At 38.0% G+C, this 27150-nt stretch overlaps 1 protein-coding gene across 2 annotated transcripts in view; it reads right to left on the minus strand.

The window, feature by feature from the left end:
- Positions 1 to 27150, minus strand: part of LAMB1 (laminin subunit beta 1) — a 92742-nt gene that overhangs the window by 26578 nt on the left and 39014 nt on the right. For both annotated transcript variants that reach the window (XM_001363804.5, XM_007504122.3), the window contains exons 19-24: positions 26525 to 26668; positions 25236 to 25467; positions 22116 to 22279; positions 19817 to 20041; positions 17981 to 18195; positions 14508 to 14604 (exon numbers count right to left, since the gene is read on the minus strand). In XM_001363804.5, coding sequence (XP_001363841.2) covers positions 14508 to 14604; positions 17981 to 18195; positions 19817 to 20041; positions 22116 to 22279; positions 25236 to 25467; positions 26525 to 26668 — 1077 coding nt within the window. The remainder of the gene's footprint in view (positions 1 to 14507; positions 14605 to 17980; positions 18196 to 19816; positions 20042 to 22115; positions 22280 to 25235; positions 25468 to 26524; positions 26669 to 27150) is intronic.

A 27150-nucleotide genomic window follows, 5' to 3' on the forward strand; every position in this document is an offset into this window, starting at 1 on the left:
GAGGTTAAATGATTTGTCCATAGTCATACATATAGTAAATGTCTAAGGCTGAATTTGAAATTGGCTTAGAGGAGCAGCATTACAGACCAGTAAAAAAATTTCTGTGATATTAGTTTTTTTTTTCCCTTTTAAACATATACAGAAACCAGCACTAGGCTAACAAAGTTTGGCTTAGTATAAATGGTTAGGGTATTGGCTTTATGGACTTACTAGTTTATAATTATCATTTAAATGGCATATATGTAAAACAAATAAGCATTGCACAGAATTTTAGAGCTAGAAGGGATTTTATTGATTAGTGAGTTCAAATTCTAGTTTTACTGAGGAAGTTACAGGGCTTTCCTAACATCATATATGTAAGTAGCAACAGAATCAAAATTTCTAAAGGACATATAATTTGATTTCAAGTAATTAATTTATTCCATCTAGAAACTGTTTACACTATTAATTTGCCTAGCAGTTTCTTTACACAGACAATGCAAAGTTAAGCTCCAGTGCAGTCAGTCCTCCATCAACATCACAAATTCTACATTCATGTGATTTGTCTGGTAGAAGGTAGAGTGGTAGAATGGATAGTAGCCATGGCCCTGGAGTCAGGAAGGTCTGGATTTGAATCCCACTGCCGACATTTACAAGCTATGGGATCCTCAGATATGTTACTTAACATCTTTTGGCATGATAGGTCTCTTCCTCTTCTATATTTATGATCCTCTGAATTCAATGAGTTATACTATGTAGGAGATAGTAGATTCTGAGTGAGATAGTCTGGGGTTCAAGCGCTGCTTATGATATATGCTATGTGACATTGGGTAAGGTACTGCTCAGTGATGTAGACATCTCTCACAGACATGTGACAGACATGATCTGTCTGTCTGTAAATGACAGAGAGGGTATCGCTATGCACTGATTAAAGGAATTGAGCCATTCCCTATGCCAATGAAATCATAGATCCAGTCCTTGTCCCCAACTTAACTCCCTGTCATAATGCCTGAGCTATGGGGTTTGTCTGTGTGTTGGTTGTGCTTTAGAATTTTCCCATAAAATCACTCTCCTTTTGCTACAGCGCTTCATGTTTCCATTCTGTCAACTTTTCTGGAAGCTGTAATTCTACCTCTGGTGGGAGAATACCAGTTCAACGTTATGGGACTTAAAGGCAAGGCTTACTTGCCAAGAATGGTTTCCTCCCATGAAGTGCTGTTGAGAAACATGTTCACTCTCTACTGCTGCATCTGTGCTGGGGAAGATCTAGCTAGGCAAGTATCCCAAAGGGAAGCCAGAGCTTTGGTCCTCGTAAGGCAGCTGAATTCCCTGGGACTCACACTTGAAAGGCAAGAGTCATATTTTGCAGATGGTTGGGTCACAGTTCAATTCATGGTAACCGTTGATCTTGGGCTTATTTTGAGAGGTTACCCAAGGACTAGCCTACAAAAGCATCCCATTTGAATATCATCAGGCACAGGGGTGCTGCTAAAGTTATTACAGAAGTGGAATAGCTTCTTTGCTTATTCCATTTCTAGAAATGCCTTTCCAATCAGGTCACTTGGGAGGGCAAGTATTCTTTGTGAGAGGAAAGAACACCAAAGATCTTTTCAATGAAAACTGCATATTCATTCAGTTAAAGTGGAATGCTCAGTTTATAGCTGGCACGCCAACACTCTACAGATGCTAAAATTATACAGGAAATCTTATTGCAATGGATCTAAAAGTTGTAAATGGGCTGCAAGAAATAGAATAATTGACATAAGTGATTTTCTTCTGCTCCTGGAGATCACAAAAGTGGGAAAGGAAGGAAAAATGCAAGTCAATACCCAGCAGGGTGCTTGCTTTAAAAGAGTGGGGTTGTATGGGACAGGACTGAAAAAAGTGGGTATAATATGAGCAGGGCCAGGAGTTGCCTGACCAGAAAAAAATATAGCATTTCATTAAAGGGAGAAAGGGCCATTTTGATGGGATGAATAGGGGATTTAGGTAGCAATTAATGAGGATGAATTTCATATACAATCCTCTTTTTTGGTTCTTTGTGTCCTGAGAGGTTTTGCACTTGCTTATTAGCATTACATTTATGCTCCCAAAGTATACTATAAAGAAAAAGAGGAAATAATGAGCATAGTCATAATATGACTGAATAAAGAGGTGAGTTGAATCCTTTTTCTCTAAGTGTTTTTGGAAAGGAAAGGAGAGAAGGAAAGAGGGAAAATGGGAGGAAGGGAGAGAGGAAGGAAGGAAGTGAAGAAGGGAGGAAGGGAGGAATAGAAGGAGAGGGGAAGGAGAGAGGAAGGATGGAAGAAGGAAGGGAGGGAAGTTTTTGAAGTGCCTATTATATGCCAAGCACTGGGCTAAGTGCTTTTCATTTAATCCTAAATTATATTTAAATGGTAAAGGTGAGTGGAAAAGGAACGTTGAGGAACAGAACACTAGGAAACTGGTTCTTAAGCGGGAAACTATAGCTGCGTATGGGCAGATTTAAGGGATCCTAGGATGACCCAAAGAAGTCTGGAGAAGAGAAGATCCACGGTTTCTGCCTATGGAACATTCTCTTTGTGTCTTGTTCTCAGCACTAGTGACCCTGTTTTGCACGAGCACCAATTATTCTCTGGTTCTGTCCAAACTAATACTATCTCTCCAAATCAAAAATTTGCAGCTGAAAGAAGTCAGAGATCATCTGCTTCATTTTATACATAAAAAAATGACATAACAATTGTACAAAAAATCAAGCCATTCTCCAATTGATAAATGGGCAAGGGACATGGATAGGTAGTTCTCAGATAAAGAAATCAAAACTATTAACAAGCACATGAAGAAGTGTTCTAAATCTCTTATAATCAGAGAGATGCAAATAAAAACAATCACCTCACACCTAGCAGATTGGATAACATGACAGCAAAGGAAAGTAATGAATGCTGGAGGGGATGTGGCAAAGTAGGGACATTAATTCATTGCTGGTGGAGTTGTGAACTGATCCAACCATTCTGGAGGGCAATTTGGAACTATGCCCAAAGGGTGACAAAAGAATATCTACCCTTTGATCCAGCCATAGCACTGCTGGGTCTGTACCCCAAAGAGATAATGGACAAAAAGACATGTACAAGAATATTCATAGCTGCGCTCTTTGTGGTGGCCAAAAACTGGAAAACAAGGGGATGCCCATCAATTGGGGAATGGCTGAGCAAACTGTGGTATATGTTGGTGATGGAATACTATTGTGCTAAAAGGAATAATAAAGTGGAGGAGTTCCATGGAGACTGGAACAACCTCCAGGAAGTGATGCAGAGCGAGAGGAGCAGAACCAGGAGAACATTGTACACAGAGACTAATACACTGTGGTATAATCGAATGTAATGGACTTCTCCATTAGTGGCGGTGTAATGTCCCTGAACAATTTGCAGGGATCTAGGAGAAAAAAACACTATTCATAAGCAAAGGATAAACTATGGGAGTGGAAACACCGAGAAAAAGCAACTGCCTGAATACAGCGGTTGAGGGGACATGACAGAGGAGAGACTCTAAATGAACACTCTAATGCAAATATTATCAACAAAGCAATGGGTTCAAATCAAGAAAACATGTAATGCCCAGTGGATTTACGCGTCGGCTATGGGGGGTGGGGGGAGGAAAAGAAAATGATCTATGTCTTTAACGAATAATGCTTGGAAATGATCAAATAAAATATATTTTTAAAAAATGACATAATAGCAGCTGCTGACCAAGTTTTTAGAAGGAGTCAGGTCGGATGCTGTCTTTCTGCTTTCTACCTTTAAAACTCATTTCAAAGATGCTAGTGATTACAGGCATGTAGGAAGGAAGTACAGCAAGATATAACCCTGGGTTTCTAAAATGGTAGGGAGAGGAGGAACCTATTCCTCCATTATCAGATAAGAGCTTTACCATAACAGCTCACAAATCCATAAATTTAGGGCTAGAAAGTTCCTCAAAGGTCATCCAGACCAATCCCCATATTTTTACAGGTGATGAGATTAAGGATTAGAATTTAAGCGCTTTGCCCAGTGACATGATGGAGCAAAGATTTTTGAACTGAAGTCATCTGACTCAAAGCTAGTGTTCTTACCACACTGCCTCTCATTTCTCCTTTTATTTTGTTACAATAGTCTATTTTTATGTTATTCAACAAACATTTAATTAGCACATATTGTGTCCAGAGCATTGTGTCAAATACTGGGAGAGATACAAAGTTTAGGTAAGGGATGATATCCATCCTCATGGAGATTACAATCCATTAAGTTACAGTAACAAATATTTGCTAGTAATATATTACTGGGTCACTTGAGTCAATAGAGGTTTTCCTTAGAGCATGACATGTCTAGGGCAATCAGTAGTCAGTTGATTAGCTGGGCTAAATGAGCTAAAGCAAGACAGTGGAGAGCAGAGTTGGGAGACATTTGCAAAATGGTGGAAGAATATAGAGCCAGAATATCTATTTCCAAGTAGAGAAGAGGCCAAGATGGCTGGGCAGAAGCATCAGAAAGGCTAATGGGGAGCCTTCCTGCCTTCCTGCCTGCCTTCCTTCCTTCCTGCCTTCCTGCCTTCCTTCTGTCTTGGAATCAATACTGTGCATTGGTTCCAAGGCAGAAGAGTGGTCAGGGCTAGGCCATGGGGGTCAAGTGACTTGCCCAGGGTCACACAGTTAGGAAGTGTCTCAAGCCAGATTTGAACCCAGGACCTCTCATCTCCAGGCCTGGCTCTCAATCCACTGAGCTACCCAGCTGCCCCTGGGATTTAGTGTTTCTGCGTAAGGGATTGAAAGGATGTGGAAATATTATTTTAAGAATCTGACATCCTGGAAATTCAAACAAATTATTTAAGATTGTGTCTAGTCTTTCTCAGGTATGTGTATTCCTACAGAATCAAACACAATTATAATGTACAAAAAATTATCTAGGACAAAATAAAATAGTTTTAAGGATTTCAATCATTGTTCCACATTTGAATCAATTATATGATCTGTTCCAAAAGCCTTTTTGTTTTTTGCCTCTGGGTGGTTGAACCATCCAGCCTCTTCAACATTGATGTAGATTTTACTATGAAAGCTTTGAAGCATTCCCAGGGCACAATTCAATTTGTCCAATGTCATCTGAGAAGGCAAACATTTAGAGAATCTCACCATCAATGAAGAACCCTTCTTTTGTCTGGCCTGAACAGTGAATTATTTTTTAAAAATTATCTCCTCAGCAGTATCTGTTAGTCTCATGCAATTTCAGCAACACACCTTGTCAAGGACAATCTCTAGGTTACATTTTGTTTTATGACACTAATGGTTTTTAAAAAAAGGCAACAGGATTTAATATTCTCTCTTTGCCTTAGTTCTGTTAAAAAAAAATTGGTCTGCCTCAGAAATTTGACTACAAAAAAACTTTACTTTTCATGTTTTCATCAAGTAAACCTTCCATATCTACATAGATCATTAACATAAAGATTTTTAATAACACAATAGCTAACATTTAGCTAAGGCTTGAAAAGGCTTTTATACATATCTCTTAAACGATCCATTTTGTGAAAGAGACAATTTTATTATCACCATTTTGCAAATAAAGAACTTGAGACTATTATCAGTTAAATTATTTGTCCCAAGTCACAGAGCTAGTAAATGTCTGAGGCAGGATTTGAGGCAGGTCTTTCTTCCTGACTATAAGTGTAGCACTTTATCCACTATAACAGTTGAATGCACGGATGGCCTTTGTCTTTGTTGCCATTTATTGCTTAAAATATCCTATGGTTTTTCTCATCTTTTGGAAACTTTTCCTCTGAGTTCAACTGAAAATGAATCTTGAATCCCTTTAAAATTATGTTCCCTCCAGAAGATTTCTCTGTTTCAATCATTTATATGGTTATCTCCAGTTGCTCTTCCTGACTTCATCTTAAGGGCACTTCTTTACAGAGTACATTGGATACTGAGGTGACAGCATTCTAGTGTTGTTACCATTATCATCACTGAGAACAGCTCCCTATAAAAATGTTGAAGATCTTCATTCCATATCTATCCTGTATGTTCTATAAATACTCTTGGAATCAGTAGACCTACTGAGATCTCACATCAAATTCTGCAGGCTCATTTTCTCTTCAACTGTTTTATGAGACAATCCTGCTTGTAAAGTCAGTTATCCTCTAAATGTTTTGTGAATGAACTTGAACTATAAGCAAGGATTGCTTTACCTGCCATCTTTCTCTGCCTGGAAATGCAATAAGTGTATGAGGTCGTGGTACCTTTTAAAAACACTTTCTGCATCATTTTGGTGGCCTTTTCATCTGTGGTTGTTTCTCTAAAAAGTAATGAAAATCATAGTTGACATCTTTAATTGCATCCATTTTCCAGAAGTGATGCTTCATTTCAACAAGCTGGGATGGAGCTGTTGTAATCATAAGTATTCATCTTTTCACCTTTGGACTTTCTATTAATTTGGGGGTTATTTAGATTTTTGTTTTAAACAGTACATGCAGTGTGATTGCACACTAAAGCTTATTTATGTAATAACTGCTATCTCTTTATTTCTTGTCAAAACAATCACATTTTTTAAAATCACATTTTTATTTATGTCATTAGGTGCTTGCCATGTTCAGTAAAGTTGAATTTCCTTTTTGAAAAAACTATTCATGATAAACAGGAGTAAGATTTCTGAGTAATTTCTAAGCTACGGGCCTCTCTTACTTCTTAATTACAAACTATATTTTCCAGCAGAGTTGGAAATGCTTATTTTTATATTGAGGTCATTGAGTACCAAAGTATATGATGATTTAGTTTAGAGAGTCCTTTTGAGTCATAGTGACTTTTGACTTTTCCATCATGCCCCTAAGTCTCTCATATCACATCAGTCTTGGTACTCAAACTTCATCAGTACTCTCTGTTCCTCTGATTGGAGGGCAGAGTGTAGAACCTTCATCAAAACTCCATTTAAGCAGGGTATCCAGACCAGTCATTGCTTTATTTCACACCACCCATACTCCTTTAGACTTTTCCATCATGCCCCTGAATCACAGATGACTTCTCCATCCCATTGCTCTTTTCAGGTTTCTTTGAATATTTTCTTCCTTCATTAGACTGAGTTTCTTGAGGGCAGAGACTTTTTTCTTCCATATTTTTATCTCTAGTGATTAGCACAGTATAGAAAGAACTTAATAATGCTTACTGACTGACCCATAAAATTTATTGACTTGTTCTTCAATAGACACGGGAACAATAGCTGCAAATATTTCAATGATGGTCTATTAGCTTACTTTCATCATTAAGCACCAAAAAGTGGTTTCTTCTTGACTTTGAACACTCAGTGAGTCAATCTCCACTGACTCTATTACCTGGGGAATATTCAAGCCATCTTCTATTTAGCCATAATTTCATTGTGTCTTCTGCTTTCATGATTGGGAGATGTCAAAAGAATGGAAACTCTCAGAAAGAATGGACACTCATATTTTTGTCTTTCCATGTTTAACTTCTGGTACAGAGAATAGTAGGTATATAATGATTAACTTAATTTTGATTACGATTCTTTTGGGGGAGCTGTCAATTCAGTTGTGGGAACAAAGGTCATATGTTAGAAGTAAAATAAAATTTATAGCCAGTTGAAGATCTCTGTGATTCTTAACACTGTCTGCACTCTCTTTTTTGCTATTTGACCACCACTGAAGACCTCTGAAGCATATTTTGTGTTTTTATGGGAGTGTTTCATAGATCACTGTGGCCCAAATCATTCCTCTCCTGGAGAATTTTCTTACTAATGTCTAGGAACAAATTATATAGACCACTGGTTTCCAAACCTTTTTGATTAGGTACCAATATTTGTATATTACTTATTTATAAGTTAAATACAAGTATTACTATGCCAATAATTATATCCATTATAAAATACACAAATAGAAATTTTAAAAGGATAAAATAATATCTGGTTCGATAATCAACAGGGAGCCACTGGAATCTATTGAGTAGGGGAGTGACATGGTCAGACCTGAAGTTTAGGAAAGTCACTTGGGCAGCTATGTAGAAAGATGGATTTGAGAGGGGAAAGCCCTGAGATGGAGAGGCTAAATAGAAGACTACAGCAAGAGGCTGGGCAAAAATGATAAAGGCCTGTGTTAGGTGGTCACAGGATGGGCAGAGAGAGAGAGAGAGAGAGAGAGAGAGAGAGAGAGAGAGAGAGAGAGAGAGAGAGAGAGAGAGAGAGAGAGAGAGAGGCAGAGATGAGAGAAAAGGTGTGGAGGCAGAAAGGTTTAGCAAATAATTGAATATTTAGGTGTGAGAAATCAAAATGGCACCAAAGTTGTGAATGTGGATGACTGTAAGGGAAATGATGCCTTCCACATAAATAGGTAGATTTGGGAAAAGTATAGGTTTGAGGAGAAGGGGGATGACAATGTAATAAAATCAAGCTTATTCATATTGTGAGAATCATTCTGCCCCAATCAGAATGAATTGGTGAAAAGGAATTCTAGAGCTCAAGGTGGTGAGCTTTAAACTTTGCCTTACTTTTTGCTACCTATGAATCCAATGGAGGGATTATTTACTCTAATTGCTTGACTCCTAAGAAGGCAGAGTAAGTAAAAGGCCTTAAGCTAAGCTCTTTCTTTAGCACATTCAGTAGTGGGTGGGTAAAATTCTCTCTCTAATATAGCACAAGATGGGTTTTGTTCAAACTTGGCATCATTGTCCAAAAACCTTAAACCATTTATACAATCACACCATTCAGCAATTTTAAGTTGGAGGTCTAATGTATTTTCCTTTTGAATAACCATGCACCCCTCCCCAACCCCCAAGAAAGAAGAATCAACTATTGATTTAAATTTTTCTATAAACATAAAGTTAACTCAATGGCATAAGAAGTTTTAGGTTTGAACATTAAATACTTATGGTGAAATAAAGATATGGGGATGAAATTTAAGAATAGGGATTACATATAAGAATGTCTTGGCAGAGGCAGCCTTTAATAAATGTCTGTGGAATTTAATTTTATAATTAATCATAGAAATAAACAATTCAAGAGCAAGTTTTGCTTCTATGTTTTCACCCCTTTTACCCTCTTGCTTCAAAACTGTTATCTCATTTATCTACAATAGAGGCCATATCTTTCCTTTGGCAAACAATGTGATTTTAATTCTTTTTTTTTTTTTGGCATTCTCTCCTCTCTTTACCCTATTCCCTACAGGGTCTTATCTCTCCCCTTCTTTTACTGTCTCATTCCAAATACTAGTAGAGGCTTGTAAGCCCTGATCTCTCTGGCCTTCTGCATTTTCCTCCCAACCAGTCAGGACTGATCCTTCTCCTTTTGTATCCAATCTAACCATAAGGAAAAGATTCGTTTGCAGTTGCCTTTAATGAAAGTTAGTGTGGTTAACTCAATTCTCACTCTCCTGCCCTGGATGACTTGCAAACTACCATATTGTATTAATTCAGACACCAAAAGGGTGGAGTGGTATGTCACAGAGTGGCTGAATCATTTCAGTGGCTCAGGGAATGCTAGATCTGGAGTCAGGAAGACATGAGCTCAAATATTGCCTCAGACACTTATTAGTTGCATAACCCATGGCAAATCACTTAACCTCTCTCTGCCTCAGTTTTCTCATCTATGAAATGGGAATAATAATAGTATTTACCCCTCAAAAGTTATGAGGATAAAGTAGTTGATATTTGTAAAGCACTTTGCAAATCTCAAAGTGCTTTTTGAACACTAACAATTATAATATTAATGTTATTATTTATCATTATTATTATTATTCTTTCAGCAGGGCAGCTCCTACATTTACCTTCATACCTTATAGAAGGGAAAAGGCTTTTTGATTTCTAAGATTTGAGAAGAGAGTCTTCTTGACTCATGGCCCATTTAGAACCTGACAGGATCTCTGCAAGTGCTCTTAGAGTGGAAAATAAACTCGAACTATATTATGCATCTCCTACATTCCAGGGACTGTGCTAAGCTTTCAGGATACAAAGAAAAGTAAAAGATAGTCCTTGCCTTGAATGAGCTCAAAACTAATGAAGGGAACATGCAAGGAGTACAGTAAGATCCCACTCATTTGCCTTCATTTCTGATCAGGTGCTGAATACCCCTGGAGAAAGACAGGACACCAAGCTGATTGGGTCCACTACAAACTTCTGTTTTCTGACCTCAAAAGGACGCTCACTGCTACATGGAAATTCTTTTACTCTTCCTTCATTCTTGACTATTATACTTCCCAAAATGGCTATTTCAAATCTTTTCTTCTCCAAGTCACCTATACCACCACTTCATTTCACTGAAGAATTTAAAGCAATATTACAGGATTTCCCTTTCTTTCCTTTGTGATTCCACACTTCAAATGACTTTGACATCACTGCCCCATACCCCTTCCTAGCCTATTTTTATAATTTTTGCCTTAAATCACTGACCCCATTCCCTCCAACCCTCCCCAGAAATTTGCCCAAGATCCAAAGATCATCTCTTCTTTTCAACCTTTTCTTAAGCAAGGACTCCTTCCCTGATGCCTTTGAACAGATTCAGGGCTCCCTTCACTTGACCCTACTATATGCTGGAGCTATCACCCTATATCTTACCTCCCTTTCAAAGTCAAAACATCTAGTCAAAAGCTGCTTACATTCCTTGCCTCTATTTTCTTGTCAATCCATTTACTCCTGAAAGTCTTGTAATCTGTCTTCTATCCTGAAAACTTCTCTAAGTTTTATAGTGTTCTCTTTATTGGTAAATCCAAGGATATTTTATTTCCAGCATCATATTTCTTGATCTCTCCTCAGTTTTTGATACTGTTGACCATAATCTCCTTCTGGAAATCCTTTCCAACTCGGATTTTTGTGACCCTGCTTTCTTGGTTCTTCTCCTATTTGTCTGATTACTCCTTAGTGTCCTTTACTAGATTATTACTCTACTCTCACCCATTAAATGTGGGCATAATCCAATGTCTCTATCTTGGGACCTCTTTTTTTCTGTATCATCTCTCTTGAGTTCATTAACTTTCACAGATACACCTATCACCTCAAGGTATAGGACTCCCAAATCTACACATCCAGCATGGATCTCCAACTCCCTGTGGCTCACTTCTACCTGGATGTCCCATATACATTTTAAACTCAATGTGTCCAAAACAGAATGTATCTTTCTCCCTAAAACTCATACATTCCTCCTATTTCTGGTGAGGGCAACATCATTATTCTAGTCAAATACGCTCCAAATCTCCGAGTCACCTTCCACTCTTTACTGTTCATCACCCTTTATATCTCATCAGTTGCCTGGTCTTATCTATTCCACTTCCACAGGATTTCTTCAGATCCATTCCCTTCTCTTCACTCACATCAGGACTAACCTAGTACAGGCCAACATCATTTCTTATGCTTGCCTTTTAACCATGCTTCATTCATGTCTTTCCTCATCTCAAATCTGTTTTCCACATTGTTATAAAAATGGTATTCCTAAGCACAGTTCTGACCAGGTCATTCTTCTGGTCAAGAAACCATGACCAATGCTAGGGTTTGCTGTACATGTGATTTAGCTTAAATAACTAGAAGCCAAAGCACTTCCAGGATCCATAGATTGGTGGCTTATTTTTCTACCCTAATTGTTTTTTTAATCAAGAAACACTCACTATAATACACAGATCACTCTTCTGGGAGATTCAATAGACCTGTATTCTAGCTCTGGCTCCTTTATTAACTAACCATATGAATTATAGCATATCTGTTTCCACATCTGCAACACGAAGAAATTGAACTAGATGATCTCAAAATTCCCTTTTGGCTTTAATCTTCTATGATTCCAGATTTCTTTAGCCTTATTTTCAGTTTTTACATAATGGATTGACCTTTCTCCCAAATGGAAAGAATGAATGATTGAAAGAAGCAAAAGAAAGAGGCCTACAGGGATACCATAGATCTTCCTCTAAGTCAAAGTTCCTAAAAGAAGGTCTATAATTTTTGACCTAAACAAGTTGGCAGTGTTCCTTTACAATGTCACCCTTCTGATGAATTTAGAACAGAAAGTTTAAAGCAAAGATAAAAGAGAGAAAGAATTCTGAGTAATAAATGAACAATTCTCTGATTGAATCTGACTTGGGATAACTGGGTTTTCAGGCTTTCCAACAAAAGTTGACCTGGAGCAAAAAAGGTCAGAAAATTTTGGCAGTGAACCCAATTTTGCCAATGACACATGCTGATAGAATCTGGAAATAAAAAGTAATGGAGGCAGGGCCAGGAGAAAAGCATGTCCTTGAGGGTGCTGCAAGGTTGAGACATTTAAAATTAGACTGCAAATTAGATTTTTCTCTCCTTTTGGAGAAACCAGTACCATTTGTAACCAACCTCCCATTGGAAGAAGTAACTGGATATTTGAGAAATTTTGTCTAGTAAAAAACCAGCATTTCCACAGGAGAGATTCGTGAAAAAGGTTTGTTTAAAGACATTGAAAACATATTTCCCCCTGAAAAAGTTAAAAAAAAAAAGAAGCCTTATTCTAATCTAAGATGTTGCTACAAACACTCTTGGCTAACTCTCAATTTTTAAAACGTATCAGATGTTAAATTCTGGTCTTGTTAACTGTTTGAAGAGTTCCTGCTGTTAGTGAAGAGATAGGTTTAAAAATGAAGGAACACAGAGTATCCAAACGTTTAAGCATAATATCTTAATCACATTTTGACATTTATGTAGAGGGTCACAAGTATCTTGCTATTTTGAGTATGGGTTATTTCTTTCTACACTCATAACCCAAAACAAAAAAGCTCATTTAAGAAATAAAGATCAACAGAAGAATATGCAACAAGTTAGGCATAAAAAAACTAAAAGAAAATATGTATATCTAGTTTTGACTTACATTTTTAAACTTAAGAATAAAATTCTACCACATACTTTATAAATTCTTCTTACAGCTATTCTCACAGAAAATTAATCTGGTGAGCAAAAAATGAGAAACATTTTTTTAAATTGCTTAATCCTTATGCTGTTGCAACCATTGTGATTCATTTGACTTTAATAAGCTTTGCCTCCTGAGAAAATACCATTCTGCTTATGGAATATATTAATTCACTCTCTCTTCATTTTATTATCTTTCCCCCCTTTCTTTTCTCCTCCTCTCTCTTGTCTTTTTTCTCCCTCCCCTTTCTTTCTTCCTCCTTTGTCTTTTTTCTCCCTCCTTCTCTATTTTCTCTCTCCCATTCCCCTCCTTTATGGTGCAATAAACATAAGATTTCAAAAGAACTTCTTGGGCTTTACTGCCCTTTGACAGTCCCAGTGTTTCCATCATATATTTCTTCTTGTGCAAAAATTCCCTCCACCAACTCAAGCTCACCAACTAGTCCTTAGAGTAGGCAAAGATTGGTGAGATTAGGGATGGTGAGGTAGTCAAATTCAGGTCAGGAGATTTGAATTTGCAATCTACTATCCATATGCCAGTTGCCAAAAGTCACAGGCTAAAACAAAAAGGCCTTTTTATTTGAAATCATGCAATATTTGAACCAAAGAATGAAAGCATGCCACAATTAGAATCAACTTTGATCATTTTCTTATAAATTGAGAAAGTTGAATTAATGGAGAAACTGAGGCCCGGGATCATGGAGCTAGTTGAGGGCAGAGTAAGACTAGACCCTAGTATTCCTCATTTCCTTTCAGTAAAGTGTAGTTAATGACAGGTATTCTTTGTATGTACCATAATATGCCTCTCTGTCCACACATATAGGCAGATCTCCAGTCTTTATTTAGCAAACTGATGAGAAAATGCATGATTTCAATATAATTCCAGGAAAGTTAACTCATGTGAGAAAAATTCTCCATGTCTGACAAACATACATTTTTGAGGGGTAAAAAATAAATGAAAAGTTTGTTTGCATAGGAATCTCCACCCTTCTTCTCTCCCTGGGCCTCCCTTATCTTAACTAAATGTCTTGACTCTTAACAGCAACTCTAACCAACTAATTTAGTGGCAAAGAAAGAGTAGAAGAGACTATGTATGGGATAATAGAGAGACAGATAAATAATAGTATTCTTCAGTACTGAATGCCAATGATTAGAAATTCATTAACAAATTCATTCAACAAATGTTTCTACATACTGAGTGACTACACTGTGTGGGATACAAAGAGACAATCCCAGCTTTCATAGATTGGTAGAGAGACATGGCATTCATAATTAGAAAAAGTCAAAATAACAATAGCAAAGTGAAACAGATAATAATACAAGATATACATTATAAAGAAACACAGAGTTTCCTTGAAAACTGAGTCAGTTATAATAAGAATAGCTAACATTTATATATCACTTAATATTTGCTAGACAGTGTGCTAAGTGCTTTACAATTATTATCTCATTTAATAACAACAACCTTGGGTGGTAGATGCCATTACTAGCCCCATTTTACAGACGAAAGTGCCCTAATCTAACCCTTTTATGTCTTGATAGACCTAATTCATTATCTTACAAGACACGAAATCTATCAACTTTATGTGTCATTATTAGACCAATAAACCCTGAAGACAAAACACGGCAAATATCAAGCAGTTAACACAATGAATACAAAGGAAAGAGGACTCACCTTGGCACTTCACATTTGGATCTCCCCAGAAAAGCTCCTGGCACTCATCACAAGTTCGACCTCCAAACCCAGGCATGCATTGACACTGCCCCGTGAACTGTTATCACATACACACACACACACAAAAACAGACCCAAGATTTATTCAGACTTTATCATAATATGATATCTTTGAGGTTTCATATCTGGGGAAACAAGGGGGATTGATTTGTCCACAAACAAAACAAAACTGGTAACTTCAACTTATCACTCACTACTGCAAGAGAATTCTTTTATCTTTAACTCATGCCCTATCTCACTTCCAACAGAAACCTTTCCAAATTTCTTTTCTTTCAAACTACCTCTTTAAAATGCCTCCTGCCTTGAACCTCTCAGCTGAACACATCTCCAGACCTTACTATGAAAACTGAAGCTCTTCATTGTAAGTTCCCTCCCTTCTATTTCTCTTCACTTCAAAACCCTGCCCCCTGAAATCTTCCCTTCATTCCTTCTTTCCTCCTTTCCTTCAGTCTCAGATGGAGTAACCCTTCTCCTTAGGGATGCTTAGATTTACATCCTTTCCCTCTTCTCTTTAAGGTCTCCTCACTCATCTCTCTTCTCTCTTTAACCTTTGCTCTCTTTATCTACTGGCCTCTTCTCTACTGCCTTTAAACTTGCCCAAGGCCATTCCCTCAAATTATTGCTATCTATATACTACCTCTCCCATCCATCTTGGAGAAATTCCTAAGAAAAACTGTTCACAGTGATCACCTCCTCTTTTCTTCTTGTTTACTCAATGCATCAATTAGAGTGGCCATGAAATGGTCTAGGCAAGAGGTGAGGAGGACCTGATCTTTTCACTCAGCTGAATTTACTCTCTCCAAAATTATCAATGATCTCTTAAATGCAGATTTGGATGACTTTTTCTCATTCTTCATCCTTCTTGACCTCTCTGGTACATTTGATGTTGCTGACCACACTCTCTTTTTGGCTAGTCTCTTCTCCCTGTTTTACCCCATACTACCTCTCTCTTGACTTTCCTCCTACCTTTTCAGTCTCCTTTGCCAATGCAATCATGTTATGCTCACTACCCACGGATGTACTTCAAGGCTCAGACCTGGACTCTTTTCTGTTGTATCTCTACATATTCTCTTGGTGATCCCATTAACCCCTTTAGGTTTAATTATCTCTATGCAGATAGCATGCAGATGTCTAAAAGGCGCTTAGTAAATGCCTGTTAATTTATTGATGAATATTGTGGCCCCAGACCAGTCTCTCTAGATCTTCAGTCCCACATACCTATTCCTGGACACCTCAAACTAGAAATCACAAAAACATCTTCAATTTTGCATAATCAGGAGAATTTGATTTTTTGGGGGGAGGGGAGGAGAACCCTTACCTTCTGTCTTAACTGTGTATTGGTTCTGAGGCAGAAGAGCAGTAAGGGCTAGGCAAAAGGAATTAAGTGACTTGCCCAGGTTCACATAGCTAGAAAGTGTCTGAGGCTACATTTGAACCCAGGACTTCCTGTCTCCAGGCCTAGCACTCTATCCACTGAGTTGCCTAGCTGCCCCTAAATCCAAACATCCAGCAAATTTTCTTTTTTTTTTTTGTCAAAGACTACTGTTCTTCCAGTTTCTTAGGTCTATAATTTTGACTCTCACTTTTCCTCATTACCTAACATCCCATCGATAACTAAATCTTGCCATTTCTGCCCCCTAAATCTCTGACATTCAACCTTTTCTTTCTACTCACACAGCATCACTTTATTCAGGTCCTCCTCACTTCTTGCCTAGACCATTGCATTGCCACTCTAATTGGTTTTCCTCACTGAAGTATTTCTCTACTACAGTGTCTTCCATTGAATCAAAGAATTTGAGAATTTGAAGGTACTTAGTCTAGCTAGTTTTCTATTCCAACGCCCACACAAAGAACTCCATTATAATATACCCACTATAAAAGGCCATCTTGTCTCTGCTTGAAGACCTCCATTGAGGAGGAACCCACCACCTCTCTAGATGGTTCATTCCACTCTAGGTGGCTTAATTATTAGGAAGTTGGTTTTCTTCCCTAACATCAAGCCTAGATCTGCCATTTTACAACTTCCCCTTCATTACTCTATCCAGCTGTCAAAATGAGTTCCTTTAAATTCAAATATGACCATAGCATTCCTGTCTCCCAACTTGGGTGGCCTCTTATTGATTCTAGGAAACCATGTGAATGCCTCTGTCCATAATCTTTATTCTAAACCCTTATGTATTACTCTTGTTCTTACATGTTACAGTCTGGTCATCATTTTCTCTGTTCTTCACATGCAGTACTCTATTTTCCATCCTGGGATTGGCTCAGGCACCCCTCCTCCATTCATCAAGTTCTCTCTCCTCAAAGAATCTCTCATTTCCTTCAGATGCAATTCAAGTACTACCTTCTTCTACATGAAGCATTTCCTAATCCCTCCATCTGCTAGTGCCCCTCCATCTTGTATTGTTCATTTTTACTTTTCATACTATTTACACTATATATTTTATGTGTATTTATACTATTTATGTTACCTTTATACATGCTTTTAATAATTATTCTATGCTTATTCTATCATATGGACTCTTTATACTTATTATATACTTCCTTACTCTAATATACTTGTTATATACATATATGCTATGTCCCAACATAAAATCTGAGCTCCCTGAGAGTAGGGATTGGTTTTTTTTCCCGTCTTTTATTTCTAATGCCTAGCACCATATTAGAAAATAATAGTTGCCTAATAAATGCTCATTAATTTGCTGAGACACTCTAACAGCATATATGCTTTTCTTCTCCTAAGAAGAGCTCAGCTCATGTTAGCTGGAAGAAAAAAGTAAGTTATTTTCCTATAAGTGTTGAGGAATCCAAATGCGGCCCTTTCCCTAGTGGACTGCTTGTGTCTACATGTTTTTTCTGCCATGCTTTTATCCTCATAAATCAAAGCTGGAACTTAAGGTCTCCCTTGACTGCATTTAACTCAGAGAGTTCATCTACAGTATGTCTCCAGGACATATGATACCACTTAGCATAACAAAGGATATAGATGTTTGGTCCATCTTCCAGCTGCTAGAAATTCAATTCACCTGCCTAGGATCAAAAAGCAACTCAATTCCATTCAAAATAAGGAGCAGCTTCCATCATAGCTCTTCAATACATACCAGCCACCAGAGTATGCTTTGGTTTTGTTTTGTTTTTAAAAGAACTGATAATAAGAATCAGTTCCAAGGCAGAAGGGCAGTATGGGCTGGGCAATTGGTGTTAAGTGACTTGTCCAGGGTCACCTGGCCTAAGCCAGAGGTATAATCTGAATCTAGATTTGAACTCACAACTTCTCATCTCCAGACCGGGCTCTATATCCACAGAGTCATCTAGCTAGCACCACGGTAATATGATTAAGACCTTAGGACTAGCTCAAAGAGGTACCTTCCTAGTTGCTGCAAAGCCAACAATCTCCCCCACCCCACCATTTACCTCATTGCAGGATGGGCCAAAAGAATGGGCAGCATCACAGCTGCAGGGCTCACATCCGGTGCCACTGGCAAGGTTCCAGGTGTTTGGTGCACAGTGATCACAGTTCTGCCCAATCACATTTGGAAGACACAAGCACTGACCAGTTATCTTGTCACACTGACAGTCAGAGCCATCACAGTGCTCCTGTACTGTGCCCAGATAATTGCAAACACACTCTGCAAGATAAGAAAAGCAATATAAATGTAATGGAGAGTTGTACTGAACTTCAGTAGTCTGATTCCTGTCGTTTCCCCCCTAACTTCTTGTAACAAAACCTTCAAGAGATGGGAGGGAAGGGAAGGGAATAAATAGAAGATATTTAGAAATAAGACAAGGACAAGGGTATTAGAAAGACCATAGTGAACATTATGGCCTCTCCAATGACCCCATACCACTCAACGGATGAAAATATTGCTATGATAAATGGATGCCTATCATAGTGTCTGGCACACAGAAAACAGTTGATGTTTTTTCATTTATGGATTCAGAGTGGTATACATTTGCATAACAAAACTTGCAGTTTTGATAAACTGGTTTTGCATCATCACCAATCAACAGCCAATAAACATTTATGATGTGCGAGGCACTGTGGTAAGGTGAACAAAGAAGGGGGAATTCAAAGAAAAAACAAGCACGTGGCTATTGAAACATGTAATAATTGTGAATTCTTGGTTGTAGGAAGCAAGGGGAAGAATAAGAATTAGAATGTTTGCTGAGATAGAAACCTCTCAGATTACTTTTAAGTGTGCTTTTCTCCTTATCTTCAAGGAATCCAGTCCTGCTGTTCCTTAACATACCAGAGATATTTGTCTAAAAGTTAGGGCCTCGGGGGCTTGAGTTTAAAAGCAATGGGAAATGACCATGGATAATCTTTTGATTAGAGGAAAACAATGAATTACAAGAGATGGAACAGGTACAAAGCCTGACTCTCTTCATAGATGTCAGTCTGGTTTTGCCCTTTCAATTGGAAAATTCAACATCACAAGATGTCAGAAAACTTAAAAGTTTTCCCACTTAGTTGTTTAGTTTGCACACCTTCTTACTAATCCAATGCCTAGTGCAGTGCATAGAACATAACAGGCACTTAATATACTTTTACTGATTAATAATCAATAGTGGTTTTGCCTCTCCAATACTCAAACTGATCTGGGATCTCATTGATATGACTATTTCCTTCAAAAGGTTGTAACCCATTCTTTTCTGTCCATCTTGGGCAACTCCCATCTATGTGTTTCTATAAATTTGACACTTAATGGCACAGAAGCAGCACTTAAATGCTTTTTCACTAACTAATTCATAGTGATTTCCATTTTGCATAAAGCAAGTAAGAGTGTGCACCCAATAGGATGGGGAGCCTCCAAGCCTTGATCTCAAATCAAACAGACCAGTCAAATTATCTCTCAGTTCTCTCTTATTCCTATTCATGGTTAGTCCATGATTGCTCATACATGTATAGCCCCAAAACTTTCATCATTGACTATTATCTCATAGGTGTAACATAAAATTAAAGCACTGAAAGAATAGTGTCACCATCTTAGATAGCTAGATAGGTGATGCTCTCTTTTAAGTTATCTAGCTCAGCTAATGAGCTGATTCCTGAGTCTCTGAGGTAGGCTAGAAAATCAGGGTGAAAAAGCTGCAAAATATGAACCCCAGGATTCTTCCCATTTAAAAGATACTTCACATGTGTGCAAGAATTCCTTGAATGAAAACATTCCTGGACAGCCCCAATCCCTGAGGCCATATTGGTGCTGTTCTAATAAAAGCAGAGATTAACATGGTACACTGATGTCTTACTTCTACAATCCTGCTGCAGAGCATCTCCATAATACCCATATTTGCAAAGCTGGCAGTTTTCACCCTCAGTGTGATACAGACACTTGAGGCACCTCCCAGTCCTTTTGTCACAGGCTTCTGGGTCAGTTGTGTCAATGTTGTTATGGCATTGGCATTGCTGGCACACCCCATCAACATCCTCCGGGTTTCCAAAGTAGCCTGAGGCACATTCATTGCATCTGGCTCCTGTTGGTAAAAATAATCAAAGGCATTGCAGCTGGTTCTCTAAAATGTTCAAGGATTAGGATAATTTAATAATAAGATGTTAAGAGCCAGTGAGGTGGCTCAGTACATGCCTAGCTAGGTGACCTTGAGTCAGTCATTTAACCCCAATTGCCTAGTTCTTACCACTCTTCTGCCTTGGAATAAATGCTTAGTATTGATCCTAAAATGGAAGGCAAGGGCTTAAAAAATGATAGTAACATACTTTGAGGGGCTTCCATTTTGTCACTGTGAACATTCTATTCTACTGTAGATAATGAAGTATTAGGTGGTTAAAGGCTAGAACTCAGATTAGGAAGTATTGAGCACAGATGCATGTATAACAGAATGATTTTGAGTCAGAAGAACAACTAGGTTTGAGTTCCAGTTTTACCTCAAGATCTGTACCTTAGGTAACTCTCAGAACCTCTGTTTCCTCCTCTAAAATATAGATAATAATAACAGCTAGCACTTATGCAGTACTTTAAGGTTTGCAAAGCACTTTATAAATATGATCTCATTTTATCCTCACTGTAAGCACCCTGGAGGTATTACCCAATTTTACATGTATAGACTAAGTGACTTGCCCACGATAACAGCTAGGAGTGTAAGGCTGCATCTGAACTCAAAACTTCCTGATTCCAGACCTAGCACTCTATCTGCTGCAGGATCTAACTGCCTAATACTTCATTACCTACTTGGGCTGTTGTGAGGATTGAAGTTGGATATAGAAAGGGCCTCGTAACTTGGAAAGAACATTGAAGGCAAGGATAATATCATCGTTTTTATATTCTCACAATAAATAGCTGTTGAACTGAATCATTTATTCAATTAATATTTTTATGTAATAAATATGTTTATTGTAATTATGTTTATGTAATTTGTAATTATGTTTATGTAATTATTATTATGTAATGATCATGTTTTTAGAGGAAAAGACTTCCAAATTGAATCAAATGATACTTTTGTCATGAAGGAAAGAAAAAAAACATGGTGTATCCTGACAACAGTATAATAATACTATGTTGACGTGTTGTCTACACTGGAATGTTGCTTTTATTTTGACAGTTCTGGAATAGGAGGCTAGGTGAAGGTTAAGATGATGTTGGATCAGATGTTACATCCTAATTGAAGGTCTTGCCAAATAACTAAGAGAACTACTTTCTGTTCAAAATCTCCAAGTTTTCTAACTAGGATAATGATGACATTGATGCTGAATGGTTCCCCACATGTATCTTGAAACTACTCCTGTGAATATTTTCCAAGAGCTGTGTGACTACAGAAAATGCTGGGTGAAAAAAGCTGAAAGAATTAAAAATGGGGGAAAAGGAGGAGTGGAGGATTCATCTTCATAGTTGGGGAGCTAAGTATAGCTATTACACCAAGCTAGGGAAATAAATTGGATAAAGATCACAGCATTATAGATAGAGAGCTAGAAAGATACCATATAGTTCAAAACTCCTACTTTGGAGGTGGGGAAACTGAGGCCCAGGAATGGTAAGTGATATGCCTGAATTCACAGAGGCAGTCAGTATCCTAACTGATATTTGAACTTGAGTCCCATGACTCCAGAAGTAGTGCCCTTTCCATCAAGACACATACAAAGACCCTACAACAATGAGAAAATACAATATGTGTGGGGCTAAATTTAAGTGTGATAGTCTCAGCCTTTTCCTTTTCCTCTTTTTGCCCCTGCTGTATACGTGTGACTATTTTATTGTTTATTAACTTTATTGGAGGTTGGATTGAAGGAAGAAAAGGAGGTGAAGCTAAAATCCATTCATCTTCCTGTTATTTAGTAACTATGGCAAAATATTAAATGGATATGGGGACTATACATAATGTTCATGTCTGCTTTGTTACCCATCATTAAGATCTGGATGTATTTCCACATGTAAAAATGGTAAAGGGTACTGTTACAACTTTAGCCCATAAGTTTTAATTACTGGCTATGAAAATAGCTAGATTTTGGGGGTATTTCACACATAACTCATCATTCAAACACTTTGCTAACTCTTCATCTTCTCTGGACGAAAAAAAATACATGCCCACTATTTACCTAAGTAGCCAGGATTGCAGACACACACAAGCTGCAAAGTAACAGGATCTTGATAACAGGTATTGGCAAACTGTCGTCCACTTTCTGGACCATCTGGGCATGGGCAAGGCCGACAGTGATCTCCTGAGCCAATGACAGGATCTCCATAATATCCAGGCAAACACCTAAATCAAGCAGGAACCAATCAGAAACATCAACACAGAATTATAGAAATTGAGAGGTAGAAGTGACTTTTAGGGTTATCTAATCCAAATATCCTCAGAATTAACAAATAATTAAAGACAAGCCAAAAATCTCTATAGTTCCCACTCAGTAACTTCTTCTGAAAGAAAGACATAGTCTACCCCAACTACACAAAGAAGTGAGAGCAGAAAGAGAAGAGGACAGGAGGGGGTTTAAAGAATAAAAACATTCTATAAAATGTAGAGCTGTTCCAAAAGATCATGAATTGTACTATTGTAAGGGTATTTTTCTTGGCACTCAGGCTTATACAGTAGGAAAATCTGTATAGATGCTGTAATTTTATAGTTATTCTTCAAAACTATTTTTAAAGAAGGGTTTCCTAAGATTTCCTAGGGAAATCCATTCAAATAGAGTCTGGCAGTAACAGACCTGCCTTCCTATAGGGAAATTTGAGATCTGAGCTGCTCTGTCAAGTTCATAGGATTTGAACTCTGATTAACTTTGGGGATAAGGAAGAAAATAATGAGAAACTGGCTCAAACTACATCTCAGAATTCCAAATATTTATTAAAATTATATTTTATCCAGGCCTAGGCTAAGATTTCTCCTCTCACACCCACTCCCATTCTCCCCTAGGCAAAATAAAACCTTCCATTATTTAAACACAAAATGGCAAACATGAATAGTAATATCACAAATATTCATGCAGGATATCCTTTTATATGTGCTCATACTGTGAATGGCTCTGAACTAGAATTGGAAGTCACTGCTATTTTTCCTTTCTCTATATCCCACGACTCTCCTTCCCATAACCACTCTCATGCTCTGCTTTTCTTCAGTTCCCAATAAAACAGGAACAATGAAAGAAACACATATAGGAAATCATCAAGACCATTAGTCTTCCTTATCCGGTCCTCTATGGACATGGAGAAATAATTAGCTATAAGTGTACGTGAGCCTTTGCTATGTTTTGGACATATTTTTTGAGGCAATAAGAATGATGATGAAAACAATGATGATAATAATAGCTAGCATTTATATAGCACTTTTACAATCATCTCATTTTATTTATTATGGGATGTAGGTGCTATTATTGTCACCATTTTTCAGTTTAGGAAACTGAGGCAAAGGGTTGGCGACATCTTCAGGATCACACAGTTAATAAAAGTGTGAGGCTTATTTTAAACTTGCATCTATCTTCCTGACTCCAAGTCTGTTGTTCTATCTGCTACTTTGTTAACAGAGACAATATGGCTCGGTGTACAAAGAGCTGACCTCTAAGACATTAATTAGACCTGGGTTCAAGTTTTGCCTCTGATACATACTGACTGTGTAAGTCTAGGTGAATCACTAAACCTTTCAGTTCCCCAGGCAAGTAGCTGCTGACCTGAATTAGTAGTTTCTTTCCCAGAAGTTCTTCATACCAACAAAATCACAGGTATAGAGTTCCTCTAACTTCAATAATCCAAAGAAGCTTCTTAAATTAAATAACTTCATTTGATCCTCCCATCAGCCCTAGGATGTGTAGGAAGGATAACTGTTCCCATTTTAGAGATAAGGAACTGAGGTGAAGATGATGTAAGTGCCTTGTCCAAGATCAAATAACCTGTAAATGTAGAACCAAGACTTGTCTCTAAACCCCGACTGCATGGCTACATCCAAATAAGTATCCACTACAATGTGATGATGAAGCACAAGACAGAACAATGCTTCTGTAGCTTGGGGTCAAGGTCAGATGTCCATTGTGACATTCTAATCTGAAGCATGAAACAATAAGATGCTTTTCCTTGTATTGCTCACTTTTTATGATTGGTATGATTGCACTGCTCTCTGGGAACTCACAAGGAGGAAACTCTTTCCTTGAAGGGATATTGGTACCTGCTTGGTAACTTAGTCTCTTCTTTTCTTTTTTAAACACTTACCTTCTGTCTTAGAAAATCGATACTAAGCATCAGTTCCAAGACAGAAAAGCAAGAGCTAGGCAAGCAGTAAAGCTAGCAGGTGAAGGCTGGCTCTTTATCCAGGACACCATACTACTCTGTAGTAGATTATTCGAGACAAAATCGTCTCTGGATGTCATGGTCACAGGGAGCTCTTACCTCTTTCTTTTAAACAAAGCTCCTTTTTATCTTAGTAACAATTCTAAGGTTGAAGGGCAAGGGCTAAGCAAACGGGGATGAGTGACTGGCTCAGGGCAACAGAGCTAGGAAGTATCTGAGGTCAAATTTGAACCCAGGTCTTATCCACTGTGTTACTTAGCTGTCCCAATTCTTACTTCTTTCTACCATAATCTTTACTAGGTGTAATCCTGCCAAATATCTGCAATGTCTTTTCTAATTAAAGTTGACACCACAGATCAAAAGGCATATATGCTTTAGGTTTTCTTTCTCCTCATACTCCACAGTGGTAATGAATCATACTGAGTTGTCTATCTTCTTTTACCAACCACCAAAAAAAAAAGGGGGGGGGGTGGTGACCATTCTTAACCCTAAGCTGCTTTTACTGGATATAGTGGACTCTACCTGGATTCAGGAGACCTGCTTAAGGAACTTAGTGGCTGATCTGACCTTGGGCAAGTCACTTAACCACTGCCTCATGTGAAAAATGGGGATAATGAGAGCATGTACCTCCTAGATCGGTTGCAAAGATAACATGAGATATTTGTAAAACATTTTGCATACCTTAAAGCATTCTATAACTGCTAACTATAGCTATCACTATTATTATTTTCTTTTGGGTCCCAAGTCTTAGAAATGCTATTTTTTCACAAGGATTATTTTTTCCAAGCTTTGTTAAAGAATACAAAGAACAGAAATCTACAAAACAAAGAAAATAGAAAATTAATTCTATGATCTACAAGGAGGCACTGCTCACAGAAAGCTGGGGTTAGTCTGTAAGTCAGTAACATTTGCTGGTTCAACAGGAAGGTCTCACATACCTTTCACAGTTATGACCTGAAGTATAGTCCTGACAGCCGAAACATTCCCCTGAAATGGGATCACAGTCATCTGCATGCCCATTACACTGACAAGGCTGGCAGCTAGGAAAGCCCCAGTAGCCACGGAGGCATTGGTCACACTGCCGGGTATATATCCCTTGGAAACAGTGACACTGGCCAGTAACTGGGTCACAGAAGGCATTGACGGAACCTTGCACGTGGCAGTCACAAGCTGAGAAAATAAAAAAAGTAAAAAAAAATCTTAGAATTACTTTAGGTAGATAGAAAAGCTACCATCACTATTGTCCCTAACATGCCATACTAGGATGCTTTAAAGGGGGCACCAAGGTGGCACTTCAGATATGACTTCAGACACTTATTAGCTGGGTGACCCTGGGCATGTCACTTAACTCCAGTTGTCTAGCCCTTGCTGCTTCTGTCTTGGAACTGACTCTTAGCACTGAATCCAAGACAGAAGGTAAGGGTTTTTTTAAAAAGGAGGCATTAAAAGAAGAAAAAGGATTAAGTGCTTATTAAGTAACTACTATGTGCTAGGCACTGTGATGAATGATTTTACAAATATCACCTCATTTGATCCTCACAACAACCCTAGGAGGCAGGTGCTTTTATTATCCCCATTTTCAGTTGAGGAAACTGAGGCACACTCAGTTAAGTGACTTGCCCAAGGTTAGTTAGTATTTGAGGCTGGATTTGAACCCCTAGTATGCTATCCACTGTACCACCCAGCTGCCTCAAAGTAACCAGGGGGATATTTACCCAGGAAAAGAGAAAACTTTGGGGGAAGTGGAGAGGGTTAAATAGGACAGCAATTTTCAAATATTTTAAAGATTGTTATAAAGCAGAATCATCAGATATGTTCTACTAAATGCAAAGGCTGGAAATGACAGTCAGGCAGAGGTAGGTTTTACATAAAGAAAAGTATCTAACAATTAGAGCTGTCTAGAACTGGACTAAGCCATCTTGTGGGCTGGGAAGTTACCTGGCTCTGGAGGATTTTAAGTGGAATCTGAATGATCCATTCTGGGCATCTTTTAGAGAAGATTCATGAGCTGGGCAGGGTTTAGACTCAGTAGTCCTTCCCAATGCTATTATTTTATGATTCTACCAAAAGCTGGCATACATAATTTAACAGGGCTTTGCATGGGAACAAAAACAAATGGCCTGTTTGGGGAGTGAAAAGCATCTTTTTTTGGAAAATAACATATGGCATGAATCAATTAATCTTACTGAATAAAAAAAGATATTTAAATCTTTTCCAAGTAACATACGTTTGCATCCACTGGGGCCAAATCCAAAAGTGCCAGGGGCACATCTGTCACATGTTCTTCCAACAACATTAGGGCGGCACTGGCACTGGCCTCCGTTAGGGTCACAGACAGAACTTAAGGAGCCTTGAGGATCACACTCACAAGCTGAAAAGCAGAGAGAGGGGAAAGAATTTATTAAACAAGTGAATTACTCCTAAAAGAAATCAGCATACTATATTGCAAATTTCTTCTTTCTATTCCATTCCCCTACATCAGGTTACCCTGATTCTCTTTTTCCTTTTTTTGGTGGTGTTAGAAAGCTGCATTTGAAGATTTAATCTCTTCACTTATGAAGAAGATGGAAAAAACAGAACTGAAGGACTTCTAAAAGGCATTCTGGCAACATCGTCACAAGGGCAATATTCCTAGGTTCCTGGTTACTTCTTCCTTGTCTTCCTCATTCTGCTGAAAGCTCACATTTCACAGGCTAGCCCACAGATAACCAATCAAAGGTCTGCCAGGTTTAACTTTGACCTTGTATTGAAAAAAAAAAAGGCTCCAACCCTTTGGAATTATTTAGCCCAAACACTTATCTTTTTCTCATTTCCCAGAAGTTCTAAGTTAAATCTTTGAGAATTCACCAATAA

Source organism: Monodelphis domestica, chromosome 5 (assembly GCF_027887165.1).
Source record: "Monodelphis domestica isolate mMonDom1 chromosome 5, mMonDom1.pri, whole genome shotgun sequence".
Taxonomy (NCBI): domain Eukaryota; kingdom Metazoa; phylum Chordata; class Mammalia; order Didelphimorphia; family Didelphidae; genus Monodelphis; species Monodelphis domestica.